Source organism: Anticarsia gemmatalis, chromosome 2, assembly GCF_050436995.1.
Source record: "Anticarsia gemmatalis isolate Benzon Research Colony breed Stoneville strain chromosome 2, ilAntGemm2 primary, whole genome shotgun sequence".
Lineage (NCBI taxonomy): Eukaryota > Metazoa > Arthropoda > Insecta > Lepidoptera > Erebidae > Anticarsia > Anticarsia gemmatalis.
The window spans coordinates 13,836,022-13,851,574 of NC_134746.1; the positions used below are offsets into that span (position 1 = coordinate 13,836,022).

Here is a 15,553-nt window from a genome sequence, read left to right on the forward strand (position 1 = left end):
TTGGCAGTCCCTTCTACCTTCGAATGGTAAGTCCCTCAAATGTGCCACATGCCATTCCTCATCGTCCAAGTCATGAAGGAATCTATCCGCTATGTCATTTCGTCTGCTCCAATCCGACTTTTTATTTTTCACTTTCTCGTTTAATACGTTTTGTATTTGAAGTAGCACAATTATTGTAACAAATATTTCACAGTTAAATTTATTCATGATGAAACGTTCACATTTATCGAAGTTTCGAACAAAAAAAACTCTATATAATTAAAAAACTACGATGTTTTGATACAGCCGACGGCGCGGACCGGCTGATAAAAATGTATACTACGCATGTTACACAGTGTTTGTGTACTAACCTACCAATGTAATTTATATGAAAACCTATGTAAAACTTAGCTTGTAAATATAATTATAAAAAAGAGGGATTTATATGATATTTATTTTACAACTAAACTGGTGATAATCTTGTTAAACTTATTATTTTCAACTTATATCGCGGAGTACGTTACAATAATTGTAAGAATATTTTGTTTCATACATACAGCTATTACAGCAGCTCTATAATTTGTTCCAATTTACTATCAATCAATTACTTTCCCACAACCAAAACCCTCATGACATTGTAACAAAACGTCAAACATAAACAGTAATCATCGCGTTACCACAAACCACTGCACTCGTACAATAAACAACACAAATAAACGAACAGATAATACCTACCTAATAAAAGTATACAAGCGAAACCGCCCATTATAAAGGCATCATTGACAGATCGTTATCTGCGTGCTAACTAATCCATTCAGCCTCGGGAACCGTAACTACCCTCCAAACGTCGGGAAAATACTTCAATTACCCCCCCCCCCCCCCTCTCTCCACTCGTGCCACCCACCGCGAGATCAAAACAGCCCAATTACAGAGCCCACCCTTTAATAAACCCTCGTTTGCTCAAATCTGAAATAAAGACGGATAAATAATCAACAATTTTGAAACGAAAAGCTACAAATTAGCATTTGTTTGAATAAATTGAACAGTTAATGTGACTCTGGAGCACGGTCAAAGTTGTCTTTGCTTATGTTTCGGTTGAAAAGCAAGGAAGCGCTTTGCAGCGAGGTGACGTTTTAACAATAGAACATGTTTGTGTGAGGTTGGCAGCGCTGCAGCGGCTGTGGGAACAATTGAAATGTTAACAACTCGCTAAGAGATGCAAATTGCGGGCGGTTGGCAGCCATGATTCGGAATGGCGCCAAAACATTTGCATAATTCGAAGAGAATTGAATGCCGGGTCGCGAAATGGAGCTTGATTGAAAAGCTGTGGGTGATTTGAGATCATTTTACTTGCTATTACCAGTGTTATTCTAAGTTAAAGCTATGATTTAAGTTCTACTTACTAAATACAAAGTGTTGATATAAGTTTACAGTAAGATGAGTTTATACAAATACAAATTAAATAGATTGAAAAATTTTACAAAGAAAATATTTAAAATGTAAGACGACGTAAAAAGTTGAACTTTATTTTTTCTTTACGTTTTTATCATATTTCTTTTAGATATTACAGATCTGTGTCCAAATAATACTATTTCAACGGATCAAAATACAAAAAATACACATTGCGCTATTAAAAAATGCATGCCGTCGGTCGCGAGAGCCGTCGCCGTCGGAAAACATTATACAGTGCAAATTTAAAACTACGACATATTTGTTATCAATCGATTTATACAATTTATACATACCTAAATAACTACTAGTTGTGTATTTGTCATCATAAACTGCTAAAACTCTTTTAGTGAGGTTCTAATTACAATATTGTTTTGTGTATGGTCAATGATAGGCGTTTTCCACTATTTGCCGCTTAGTACAGTCACAGTGCAAAGAAATAAGCTTTATTGAGATAACTTTTTGAAATGCAGAATTATGTGTTGCCCAAAACTACTCAGAAAGAAAGCTTATCAAAATAACACTCGGGAAATTCATTTTTAACCTAATAGTGATTGTAGTGCAAGAGACTAGAATCATAATTGTATTGCACATAATAATTAACACAAAATTATAATTTATAATCTAAAACATTTACACGACTTAATAAGAATCTACAGTGCTGCTACGTGATTTCTTTACATTATTTATAGTAAATTCACTATTTTAATCATTAATTCACTATTTGCCTATACTATTTGATTCTATATTACATTCTTAAACCTTTTATTTTTAATTAAATGACTGTAGAAATAGGTGTACTAATTCACGTCATTATAACAAAGGATTGTTAGCTCAAAACTTAAGAGGAAGGACTTCAAAACAATTGAATTGCATTTTGACAATTGAAGCTAAAAATGTTTCCACCTCGATCATATAAATTCTAAGGGCTAGAACGTCAATGAGAAAGCTTTTTTCAATCCATGACTTCTCGTATTAGTTTCACCTTTAACACGTTTCCAGCGACACTGTTTTTGCTATACTTTCCATTAACTGCGGTACGTGGCGTTTTAAACCATGTTCAAACAATCTTTTCTTTCCTTGCCGCACTGCTAGTGCCACATAGACGAGGTGTTCTAGCCCCTGTTTTCAACGTGTTAAACAATATTTGACTAAGACTTAGCAGTATAGTAATTACAGATGGCAGTGCATGTAGGCTGGGTATGGCGGTAACAGCGCACACGCGAGCGGCAGTGCGTGCGCCGATAACTCGCGCTCGCCGGTCGCCGCCTGCGCACGCAGTTGTTCCAGCCGCAGCTGGTTCTGGCGCTTCCATTTAGTTCTATGACAAACAGAAATTAATGTAACAACTTCTTTAATTAAATTTTATGATAAAATTATTATATGGAGTTTAAAATATTATCTATCATTTTGTTTGTATTCTTCAGTTTAAAACGTCAAGTAATTTTATAAGCATGAATGTAGCAACAAGCGACGGAGCCCTTCTTTTCCTTCATTCCTGAACTACGCCTTTTGCGCAGCAGCGTGTTGTATTCCAAACGAATAGTAAATCTCGCTGCTGTGATATTGGCGCCCAACATGGGACTTTAAAAAACATTGACGTCAATTGCCTGAATACATTTTAAACCAATCACTTTGCCTACAAACACGAAAGATCATATATTTAAATATGTAACTCACCGTCTATTCTGATACCAGGTCTTGACCTGCGTCTCACTGAGACTGAGCGCCTCGGCGACGTCTCCTCGGTCAGCCACACTCAGGTACTTCTGACAGCGGAACTTTCTCTCCAGGTACGCGAGCTGAGCGTGCGTGAAGGCGGTGCGACGTCGCCGGGGCTTGCGGCTGGAGTTCGATGAGGCTGACGGACGGCTGGGCTGGCGGTCTAGACAAGGGATAAAGGTAAAATTAAAAAATAATCTTTTTACATTAATTTTAGATGGTTAAGGTAACAAATGAATAATAAACAAGTGACAAAAAGACATTATTTATGACGACAAACGTAATAAGTGTAGTTTGAGCTACCAGCTTTATTCACAGTATCGTTAAGTATAGACCAGGAACATAATATCCCATGAAACCAAATATTTGTGTGATCTAAACGTTTCGAATTGGTAGAGGCAAAGATTTTTCTTATTTAGACAATTATTACAATAACGGAGGTAAATTAGTTTCACAATGTCATAAAGTTCGTATTTTATATACAACAGACCTCAATATATGAATTCGAAATTGTTTTATTTAATTAACATTAGCTCACAACATACATATAATTGTTCACTTACCATTGGAATCCTGTGCCTCCCGTTGCGTGTTTCCAGCAATAACCGACGCGAAACCAGCCAGCAGCTGCGACTGGAACGAACTCTTCGACAGATCCATAGACCGGCCATAGATACTGTCAGTCAACGGATTGCCCATATGTTCAAAACCTTCACCCGATTCATCCTTCTTCCCATCCCTATCTGGCCTGTACAAATGAAACAGACTCGTATCGTACAGTTTCATTCGTTCTTCCGTTCTATTCTCAAACTCATTCTCGTCTTCTTTGAACGGAGAGCTGTAGTTCGTGTGGTTGTATTCTAAAGGAGAAGAACGCTCGGTTTCTTCTCCGTCCTTCTTTCCGTATGAAAACTGCGATTTCTTTGGCGTGGAGGTTTCGCTTCTATTGTCACCCACGGAAATGTCGTCTTCTGCGTCTGATGTCTCCAAGTTCTGACTGGTCGGAGAATTGCATCGAACTGTCTCTTGGTCGTCTTCTTGGGGAATACCTGTAGACAAAAATCTATTTTTAATTTTATTGTATGTTGTGATGAAGAATTGCGTTTGTTAATTTAAATAATTTCATGGACTTATTCTATTCTCAATGACATAGTATGTCGGTTTTGTATTCTTGATGGTCACACCGGGTCAAACTAGCATTAAAGGTTACTGTGTATCTATGTAGCGCGTTGAATTCTAGTATGCTAGTTTTGCATCAACCTTATTGGTTTAACTGTAGTAAAGGCATCGCTTTGATCATGTCACCATGACTGGATCTATGCCACCTGGTGCGAGGTGCGGCTTCCCGTAAATTATAGCCAACAAAGAGGTTAAAGCATCGCTTGACACTAAGACTTGACACTTAGCCGGGGCACAAACGGATCGCGCACAAAGGCGGGGGCTCGCATAAAGACCTCAGTTTTAAAAAAGGAACGGCCATAGACGCGAGTTTTCTGCTCTAATTAATGCCTCGGGGCGTTCCGTTTCGCTCTCGAGCAATTGAATACGACGTCTGTGAATGGTGTGTTTTAGCGCGCGCGGGAAATTCTTGTATAAGGTTGCGTTTGTGTCTTTTAATTTGCGTGAAAATGGTGAGGAGAGCGCGTCCGGCATTCAGGTAGTCGCTTTTCATAGGTTTTTCTTTCGCTAAACTTTTGTACGACGGTTGGTAATGGCGTAGCTCCGCGATTACTTGTTACATGGCGGGAGCGAGGGCTGCTCGAGTGTTTCTCTCGTTATAATATCGCATAAATATGTTTTAGCGTGCACTCCTCCGCGCCCCAAGAGGGTCTTAATGCTTCCGCATGAGTATCTTCTACGAAAACATCGTTACGGAAATGATCCTATACAAAATACGCTCTACGTTTGAAAAAACATAATATGATATTGAAAATCTTGTGATGGTTGTAACAATGGCGAACAATGTACCTATACGTATTTCTTTTTTCCGTTACTATGTTATCTGATACGTACCTATGTACTTAAGTATATTGTTGTTATATGGTTTGTAGTATGAGCAAGAAATGTATTGTTTCCAGTTGACTGCCGCCAAAAGGGGAGTCTAAGAAGCAATCATAATTTTAACATTACACTACTAATGTTGATATTATCTTTCGCCCAAAAGTATACATTGATGAATTAAAAAATGGTAACAAAGTATCGCAAATTGAACGTCCTTATTTATAATCCAAATTGCAAATCAGCGCTCAGCTGATATCAACTTTATAATCCGTTTATTTTAAGCAATTTTAAGTGAATAATTATACAATTTCGAAGAGGAAAAGTTTGGAACTCGTTGTTCTTTATCATACAGTACCAATTACGTCGCGATTTCTGAGCCAGATTATCATGATTTGCCATTATTTTTGTGTTCGATGTGGAATGTCATTTGGTCCTTTGAAGGTTAAATTAGATTAAACTCAGCAATTTTATTATTTGAGCATTTTTATTAGCAAATCTCAACTAAAAGCCTAAAAAACAATGTGAAATGTTGGCACGCGCCGTGTCTACATTGTTGTGATTTATCACCGACGCGACGTCAAAACTGTCAGTAGGAAGCACATACATACCAACAATAGTTACTTTGTTACATAAATTGATTATCTATGAACTGCCTCTCTGGGGTATTCGGTAGTACATTATATGCGGCTGCCGCGCAAAGATCTCCACTTCGAATACTGGGTTGCGCCTAAGTCTTATGTAAGTTTTTCTGTTAAGAATTTTATCAGAAACTGCCCAGATTTAATAGGATGAGGTCGAAGACCGTGCCTTGGAGAGCGCGTAAAGCCGTCGGTTCTGTGCCTGACCTGGTCGTGTCGGTTATCCGTCCCGCCGGGTCGTAAAAGTAAAGGAATAAGGAGTGTACCTATATATTGTGCACACACTTGACACTATAAACAAAGTCTTGCACCCCTAACTGGTTTTCATGAAATATTATTTGACTTTGTAAATACGACCGACGCAGAGCAACGGTCAAACCATTAAGCAAAGCTACTGTGGTGTAAAGGCATAATCACATTCATCTCCCTCACAGGAATGCTAATTCATAGACATTATACTATTTCATAGATAATATAATTAATGCTAATTCATAGATATTTAGGTCTAGTTTACTTACACTTAGTGTCTGTTCTTGATAAATAGCAGTTTTTAATACCGTATCTATCCAGTGCTCACTAACTAAAGACAAGAATTGTCTATAATTTCCTTACTTCCCTTTCTATAACCAATCCCAAGATAGCAATTCTGACGTAAATTAGGAGATGATACTGGTAGATTATTTTGTCGTTATAATTTAAGATAGCAATCTATCTGTAATTTTAGACGGATCTCTTACATACGGTATGATCAGAGACTAATAAATAACCTAGCTATATTCATATTCCCTGATTGACGTTTAGTCTATCGCTGATTGTTGGCAGCTCCTCGCATGATCAATTATTGTATCAACCATTGTAAAACGTTTGACAATTGAAAAGAGTGGCCGTGAGTTCTTGGTAGCTCTTCTCATAAGGCTCCACCCCCTTTCCGAGCTAGTGGTAGATTCAGTAATTGTAACGACTATCATAAGTGTCAATATTTGACCTAAATGAATAAATGATTTGATTTTGATTTTAACATTGAAATGAGTTAGCTGTTAATTAAGTGTAAGTATCTAAACGACTTAATATTAAAAATGTGTGTTTTATATTGCAGGGAAGAACACAAGTTATTTTTAACGATTATGAACTCTCGCGACTTGTACACATAATATAATAATTTAACAGGTCTTAAACGTGATTGAAAGTTATTTTAACAAAAAAACACTAAGTGGGTGAAGTTGTGGGCCTAGAATTTATTACGTATGTACTGTTTATAAAATGTAGCCATACAAGAAACTTAATTTTAGTATCTCGCTAGTAAAACATTACGACCTGTCTCAAATATCGCACTCAAAATCAATCACTATACATTTATTCTTAACAACGACGTGTAGTCAATTTAAAGAGTATAAACCTATTATATGAGTGGCAACCCTACGCTACGAGAACGTAAATAACACGCGCGACAAATTAGCGATGTCCCGCTGTGCTCTTTACTATTGACACCCCTGGCTTTACTTGAATGCTGGAGCGTGACTACTTGATACTTGAGATATATTGGAGGAAATATATGATATCGCTTTCATCTATTTTTAATATAGACAGTTGCAATTTATTTATTTAATTATTTCGGTTCACCAACAGATATAACAGTTATACATAAATAGGAGCACATAATATAATATATCCTTAAATTAGCCTACTGTATATCTAATTAACTAATTTTAAAATGTAAAGCACTGAGCATAAGAAATGTCAATAATATTATTAACCATTTTCTACGAAATTTATCTTATATTTTAAGTCTTGATCATTCACATATTTAGAATCTCTTCTGAATAAAGCCGCTGATTACTTTTACCTGATCCACTCCGTACTGCTCAGTCGAAAAGTGGTCCATTTTAGAATGTTATAAAATACAATATACTACAATTCAGAATGTATTAAATTTAGTTAATTTTGAATAATTGAAAAATATATTATTAAAAATCGAAGTATCAAAACGTTATATCTTAGTAGATTCATTACTATTATTGTAAGGGTTGTCCGGATCAATTGTGTGTCGTAATTGTGGCAATCACCGCTAAACAATCACGTTGGGGACTGTGGCTACCGTTTACAACTGTCTATCGACTAAAATAAAAAATACATTCAAAATGTTGACTATCGATCTATCGTATGGTTAGTGGTCAACCTAGTGTCAAAGTTATTCAAGTCGCCCGAGAGGCCTTTGACGTGGCTTAACGACTGTTATCTTAATTGACAACAACAGAGACTTACCTTTTACGTGCCCTCCGAAGCACGGAGACACTCAGCTCAAATACCACTATGCGGTCACCCATCTATAGAATGACCGCGCCAACGGTTGTTTAACCCACAGATCGTTTACCTAACGGTAAGCACAACTGGCTATGAGTGCCTCGATATTGACTTTTAATAACAATAGATAGCTTGATTTCATGTACACTTTAAAATTGTATAATAAATCAAGGATTCTTTTTGTTGAAGTGCAACTTGGAAGTCCGCTACATGAAGCAGCAGCAGACGCAGCAAACCAGTAGTTTCACGATGACATGCCGTCTGCTGCCGCTTCATGTAGCGAGCTTCCAACTAGTACCTTTAGTTTAATTATAGAGTAGTTACATAAAGCATGCTATATCTGAAACTATTAACTGCGAAGTAAAGAAAGTACTTCTTTATTTCACAGTTAATAGTTTAATAGTAAAATAGTACCTAAGCGTAGTAACCTAAAAATATATCCCGATTATAAATTGATTAGCCCCTTTCAACGAAATCTATGTGAGAGTAGGTTAATCCTGCTTATAAATTTTACGTGTTATATTTTTAAACATCTTCCATAAAAATCCCATTTCTTATTTATTAAAGTAAATATCGTATCAAGTTATTTATTAACCTAAATCCCAAACCGGTTTATAACCGGTACAAACAAATTACCAACATTTACAATATAGATTATAATCACAATAATGATACCACACGCTGTGCTAACCATCACATAAGCGTTTAGACCAATTTGCAAAATGTATTTTGAAAGACAACCCATTACTGTCTCACTGTTAGACGAGGGTATCCTCCTGGAACGTGGAAAGCTTTAGATTTTGAGTCCACTACGCTGGCCGAGCGGGGATGGGGATATCGCATCCCATTAGGATTTCGAAGAAATTTTTTTTACGATTTTACTATCGAAACGGCGAGTAAACAAACAAGGTTGACAACCTTGAATTTCAATTGTGTTTAAGTCCCGTTACATATAATATTAAGTTATTGTTATCTTGCTTTAGAAGTAATTTATATGTCTACCCGTCGCATACAGTAGGGTTGCGTCGGGCCTAAAACTTTAGCTAAAGTAGAGCTCTGCTTAGCGTGTAGGTATATGGCATATATTGTACCATTTAGATTGTAAAAGGTTATTTCTTCTATTCTAGTGTTTCAGGATATTAACTCCGACATGCAAACTCTCAAACTGTCTATAATTCTCTTTCTGTCGCTCTTATATTTTTTGCCACAAAGTAATTCCTTAATAAGTTTCCTATATTGATTGGAAGAAAACAAATTCAAAGTCATAGACAATAAGAATCAACGGTCATTAATTTGAACGTGGAACAAACGGAGTCAATCGGTGCTCGACCGCGGCGCGTGGCGGCCGCGTGCGCGCACGAGTGGCGGCGTGCTGCGCTCGAGAGCATATGCAGAGACATTGTGCGAATAATCATCTAATATCGATGTTATTGGATTATTTTTAGACTAAACTTTTATTTTTTGATGTATGCATTAAATAGTCCTTGGTCGAGTCATTATTGTAAGCTGGTAAATTGTATAGCGTTGGGGAAGAATATAAGCTACACTTTCTTAACTACAAGCAAACTTAGATGTGTTGTACAAAGTAATTGAAACGAAGAATCGAAAGCGTATTTTAGTAAACTAAATGCAGAGCACAAAACGCAATCTTAGAGCTGATTATGGTTTTAAATTATTAGCTGGAACCTTTAGGTATACTGAGGTTGCGTGCAACAGAGATTATTTTTCTTTGACCTTTTTTAAGGTCTGTAGGCTATAAGCGTTATCCAAATCGCGTAATTTTGCTGTGTTCTTACCGTACAAACCAAACCGATTTCTAAGCAATACCGCTTGCCACAAATATAATTATTATTATTTCGCTCTTGTCACAAACTTTACTGTCCGAAACCCGCTCGCTAGTCGCTTTCCACAGTGGTATTAGAAAACCCTCGTCGGAATAGACCCATATGAAAAAGGTAGATAACTACCTGACCAGTCCATGTAAAAATGCTCCTTGCCGATCTTTTGAACTCACTATCATTGGACTTCGAAATACCTTCAGTAAAACGATTCACTACCATTATCGACTTAGGTAATCGATTAATCGGCTAACTCGGATAACCTATAATCGGGATTTTTTTGTGATCAAACAAAACTAGCTGGCGCCGTAGAAACTATAATTGCAATACATTTTAAATGTAAAGCTCTCGATACTCGATAGTAACGACTGTAGAGAATCGCACTGTAAAAGCATTACACACACAGTTACAATATAACACAATTTTTGAAATTCGTAAATTCTTCGTCTCGTAAAGTACACGATACAAAGAATAGTTGTGAAGTGGTCAGCATGAGTGCTCGTTACGTGTCCACAAACTAAAGGTACCGAGGGAGGCGAGCCGCGAGCACCTTCTCCACAAATATCGAAACGGCACGTACCAATGTTTTAAAAACGATTTCTGTAAGTTTTAGTGCCTTGTTAGGTTAGTGATGATTTTATTTTTTAGTAATAGTTTAATAAAAACCTTTGTTTTTTAAGATAAGATCATAAACTTACAAGTTTCGGCGAGGTTTTGCATTTGTGTTCGTTCAACAATGTATTGATAGACACGTAATAGCAAATAATTCACAATCGATGTTTTCAGGATGCAACTGATACTTTCAGTAGGTATTAAATGAAAAAGAACAAATAAAACAGAGTATACTGTAAAAGATATATAAAAATACTTGAAAGCCCATAGTTACCGGTCGCTATAATTTTTATCCTCGTGTAAAATTTCTAAATTGCTTTTCAGAATAAAATGAGGTACTTCTCTTTTGTTAGAATGTTATTTTATTCGGTCTATAGCCTACAGTAAGGCTGCTACTCAGAATGTAATGATTTTAGCATACACATTATTTTATATTCATATTATGCACTGAAACATGACAAATTCAAATATATTCAACAATGCTCATTACTTTTTCTCTTATTAACCCTCTACACGCGAGTAGTTTTCATCAAAATGGCAGGAGCCATGAAAAATTCATCATTTAGGTAAGTGCAACAAGATTGAAAATTAGGTCCTGATGTATGCAGGTGGTTAGGGCGCGCGCACACTTGCAAATTAGCGGCTTATTACACGTGCAAGTTGCGTGCTTGAACACGTACGACGCTAATCATGCGATTATTTTGTCGCTCATGTGTGGAATATTCATGGTGTGGTCTGCAGGTACGGGTTAATTAGAACGTTGAAGGATTATTTGTTTACATGTCACTGCGGATGCTTGTAGGAATCAAAAAACTAAGGTTTGTAAAAAAATATGGGTGTGAATGATATTGTTTTATTATGCGCTAGTGAATATGACTGATTTGAGTTCGATTTTCGTTTCTGACAAGGTATCAGTAGGCTGTTCTAATTTATTCTAGAACGAGAGGCCACCCGCGACTTAAGGTTTCCCGTTTTCAGAACATTTTTTTATTGCTGATCTTTCATATAAAAGTTTTTCCCTCGTTCTTAGTGCTCTTCTACACTTCCGAAGAAATCTTCATACCAAATTTTAAATTTCCACGCTCAATAGTTTCGACTGTGCGATGTTCACCAGTCAGTCAGTCTCTCAGTAACTGAAGAGTTTTATATTTCGCACAAATAACACAATAGTGTAGTAACTCAAAATACTTTTTTTTAGAATCGACGTAACTTGTTTATTTCTGACTCATATATGAGTACAAAAATGTAAATTTCTCTTTGTATTTTAAAAATGAAAAAGGAGACATTATTTTGTTACGAATATATAAAAAAAATACGATACGGTTCGTTTATAGTGTTAAGTCTAGTCTAGTTGTCAATGTATTTTGAGTTCTTTACTGTGTAGTAATATATTTTTAAGGCGATATATTGATAATTGATTGATATTCTCAACAGCAATCGATAAATCTAAGTTCGGTAACGTGCCCGCTGTATGGCCATATGATCGTCCTATTTTACATGAAACTTACATTGTTTATGGTTAAATGCGGGTGTATTTTATACCAAATACCATATTGACGAAAATTATTATCTCTTTTATACTCAAACGAATCGATAATATAATATAACTAACACAGGAACTAAATAATTATGTGTAGTTACCACAACGAACAAGGGAAAGGAACAGACTTTGGCAGTTAGTAGTTTTCTAATAATTATTATACTTTTATACGTTTATGCAGGCTACTTTTACTAGCACTAGGTGATTTTAAATTACTTTATATAATACGATTACAAATAGTAACAACAATAGTAACTTCGAAGTCACAGTAAGTTTTGAGATGAAAACGAGTTGTATACCTAAGTTCATGAGAGCTTTCTGACAAGATCAGTTTCTTTTTTATTGTAAAAAAAGTCAGTCAAAGATAATAATGTATTTTGCAACATTATGACAAAATAACTTTATAAAATGTAAATATTCTTAGTTAAATTATATTTGTTTTATATACACACTGTTTTAGTTACCTCAGATCATTTTCAAACAAGAGTTCAGCAATAGGCAGACGCTAGACTCGAAATTACAATGAAGTTTAATCGCAGCTTGGTTAAAAAAATATAAGGAATCTAACGCTAATAACTGGTCTACAAATCTCTGACTGTAAAAAAATAAATAGGCGTCGGAGTATAACACTATCTCGTAAAAAATATTTTTTTAAGAAAATAAAAGTAATTAATTAAGTTTCCACTGCGTGTTTCAGTTATCAATATATATTTATTATAACAAACTATCTATACTAATATTATAAAGCTGTAGAGTTTGTTTGTTTGAACGCGCTAATCTCGGGAACTACTGGTCCGATCTGAAAAATTCTTTCAGTGTTAGATAGCCCATTTATCGAGGAAGGCTACAGGCTATATATCATCACGCTATGACCTATAGGAGCAGAGTACCAGTAAAAAAATTTACAAAAACGGGAAACTTATGATTCTCTTATGTGACGCAAGCGAAGTTGCGCGGGTCAGCTAGTTACAAATATAATCAAAACTTTAAATTTTTCTTACAAAAATACATCTCCTCTCTACAAGAACAGCGTGATATTTTTTTAATCGCAACTTTACAGAGGGGCAATTTTAAACATTTAAGCGTTGATACAATCTAAAATATTGATAATTTTACCGAAGGAAAGCAATTAAATTGTTGCGATAATTAATGTGCTTTATCGAATCACGAAAAATACTTTCTTTGAGAAGTCAAGTTGCTCTTGTAAAAAGGCGACATTATGGCTAATGAATGCAATATCATAAAAATATACTTATTTCAATACTTTCTTTAGAATAACATTAACTTTAACATTGATCAAAATGTTTGTGTTAAAAGGACGACAGAAGATAATAAAATATAAACTAATTTACTCTCATTCTAAATATCTCTACTTTCAGTAACATTCGTTGCTACTCGTAATTTATCTATAATTATGTATGTATTTAGAAGAATATAAGTATGTTGATTTGTTATTTGTTAAAGTACAAGCTCCGTTTAGTTTAGAATCAAATGACCTCGGTTAGTCGTAAAATAATAATAAGACTTTACCCTTAACTTTGACATTTAACAAAAGCGAAACAAGACAAATATGAATATCGTTAAATGATACAAAAAAAATACTTGTTTTAATTGACAGTAACATAGCTTTTGTCCAATTTTATTTAAAACATTGCATAAGCTAAGTGAGAAAAAATAATAAGTGTAATTGTAAAGAAAATAGAGAAGCGTTGATTTTACGAAATGAACACATTGTGAAAACTTCAGTAACTTATAAAAACTTAACTTAACTGAAAATTATAGATATTTCCACTGGTATTAATTTGTGTTTAGCAAATGTAATAATTTGTCCTTTTCTTAGTAGCAGTTTATAATTAAATTTGAACATATTTGTAATTAAATAATGTATAGGTTAAGTTACTGTGACAAAGTAAAGATACCACAGTTGACTATACTTCGAAAGGTTTACGTCAAAGGGATATGATAGCTTTTGCTTAAGATTTTTCTTAAGAGGCTGTGTACTTGTGCTTGTCAAATTAATTAATTGTCACAATTATTACAAAAGTTTGTTCTACATACCCATTGCGCCCGGTGCTCCTGGCCTCAACACATCTCCGAGAAGATCCTTGATCAGAAACGACTTGTGACTGTCCTGCATTCTTGAATCCATTGTTTAATTAACACCGACAAATAACAAACCCCAATAAAACACTGCTAGGATAGTTTCAAATAAAATAATCACATTTCGAGTATTAAACCTTATTTGCCATTTATAAAGTCTTCAAACAACCCGGATTATAATTAACGAATCGCTATAAAAAGCACAAATTAATTATCTGAACTTTAAGCACTTGCAAATTAGAAAAAGAAACTTGCAAACTACGTGCACTTTCCCGCGCATCCGAGATGACTGTCCGCCATGTTCGCAAAATAGTCGTTCAATCGAGAAAATCTTTTCATTTAGCTACGCCCTACCCCTAACCGATGTTACATACATTTTCTTGCGGTTTTGGGCCAAAATACCGCTTAAACGGGGTTTAAAGCGCGTTTAGCATGCGCGGCGGGAACCAGGCGTGGTCTATAGACTCCACCCCGCGGTTTCCCTCCAATAGCGGCACAGGTACAAAGTTTTACAGCCGAATGATTTGTAAAGTACGCATCGAAACGAGGGTTTAGACTTGTAGTTATTGAGTTGGGTTTTTTAAAAGACCGTTTTGAATGTAAATCGAAAAGTTAAGCGAGGTAAAGAGGCTGCCCGCGGATCTCCAATTAAATTGATAGTTGTTGTCGAGTGGAAGGCGCGGGACCACTCAATGGGATTCAAGTAGGTTTTCTTTTTTCAATGTTACTGTAATTTGACGTAGTTTTACTGTCATAGCTAAATTTAAAAGCTGAAATAGTAAGTGTCTTCTGTAATAGACATAGTTTTTATAGTTTTAGTACTTTGGTGTAATTGAAACAAAGTGTGACGAAATAATGTTCAGTACAGTCGCGATATTGTTATTCTTATTGTTGCCTACACATCTGTAATAGGTACGATTCTCGAACGGAACAGTATTTAGGGTATGATTCACAGGTATCTTTCGGTATAGGTACATGTTATTTTAACTATAGTTAAACGTTTCTTGTAATCGTGTTGATTACTTTAGCTTCTTTAAACTTTATATGCTATTGGGAAATAGGTGGGTACCTACTTATTTTATTGGGTTATGATGTAATAGACACAAACATAGGTCGATCTAGGATGTTGATAAAACCCCTCCTGTTATTTGGTAATCGGGGCGGGGAGAGGGGAAAGTTTAAAATACAGCAGCTATTTATACTACGCTTACACGTAAAAGTGATTTACATTAGAAGCGTTTATAAAGTGACTTAAACTTAAGCGTTTACACTTTAATTAACGTTGTATACGATTGAAAATGATGTAACTTCGTTACTTTCGGATATTTCTTTGTGAAATTTTTATAGCATATAAACATTTTAAGTCATTTGGC

At 35.4% G+C, this 15,553-nt stretch overlaps 1 protein-coding gene across 1 annotated transcript; it reads right to left on the bottom strand.

Annotated features, from left to right (window-relative positions):
• Window positions 1-2,196: 2,196 nt before the first annotated feature.
• On the bottom strand, window positions 2,197-14,525 carry LOC142978753 (uncharacterized). The gene is made up of 4 exons (XM_076123312.1): window positions 14,139-14,525; window positions 3,714-4,199; window positions 3,109-3,313; window positions 2,197-2,749 (listed from the first exon to the last, which is right to left on the bottom strand). The coding sequence occupies exons 1-4, from the start codon at window positions 14,227-14,229 to the stop codon at window positions 2,602-2,604; spliced, it is 930 nt and encodes a 309-aa protein (XP_075979427.1). The 5' UTR covers window positions 14,230-14,525; the 3' UTR covers window positions 2,197-2,601.
• Window positions 14,526-15,553: the final 1,028 nt, after the last annotated feature.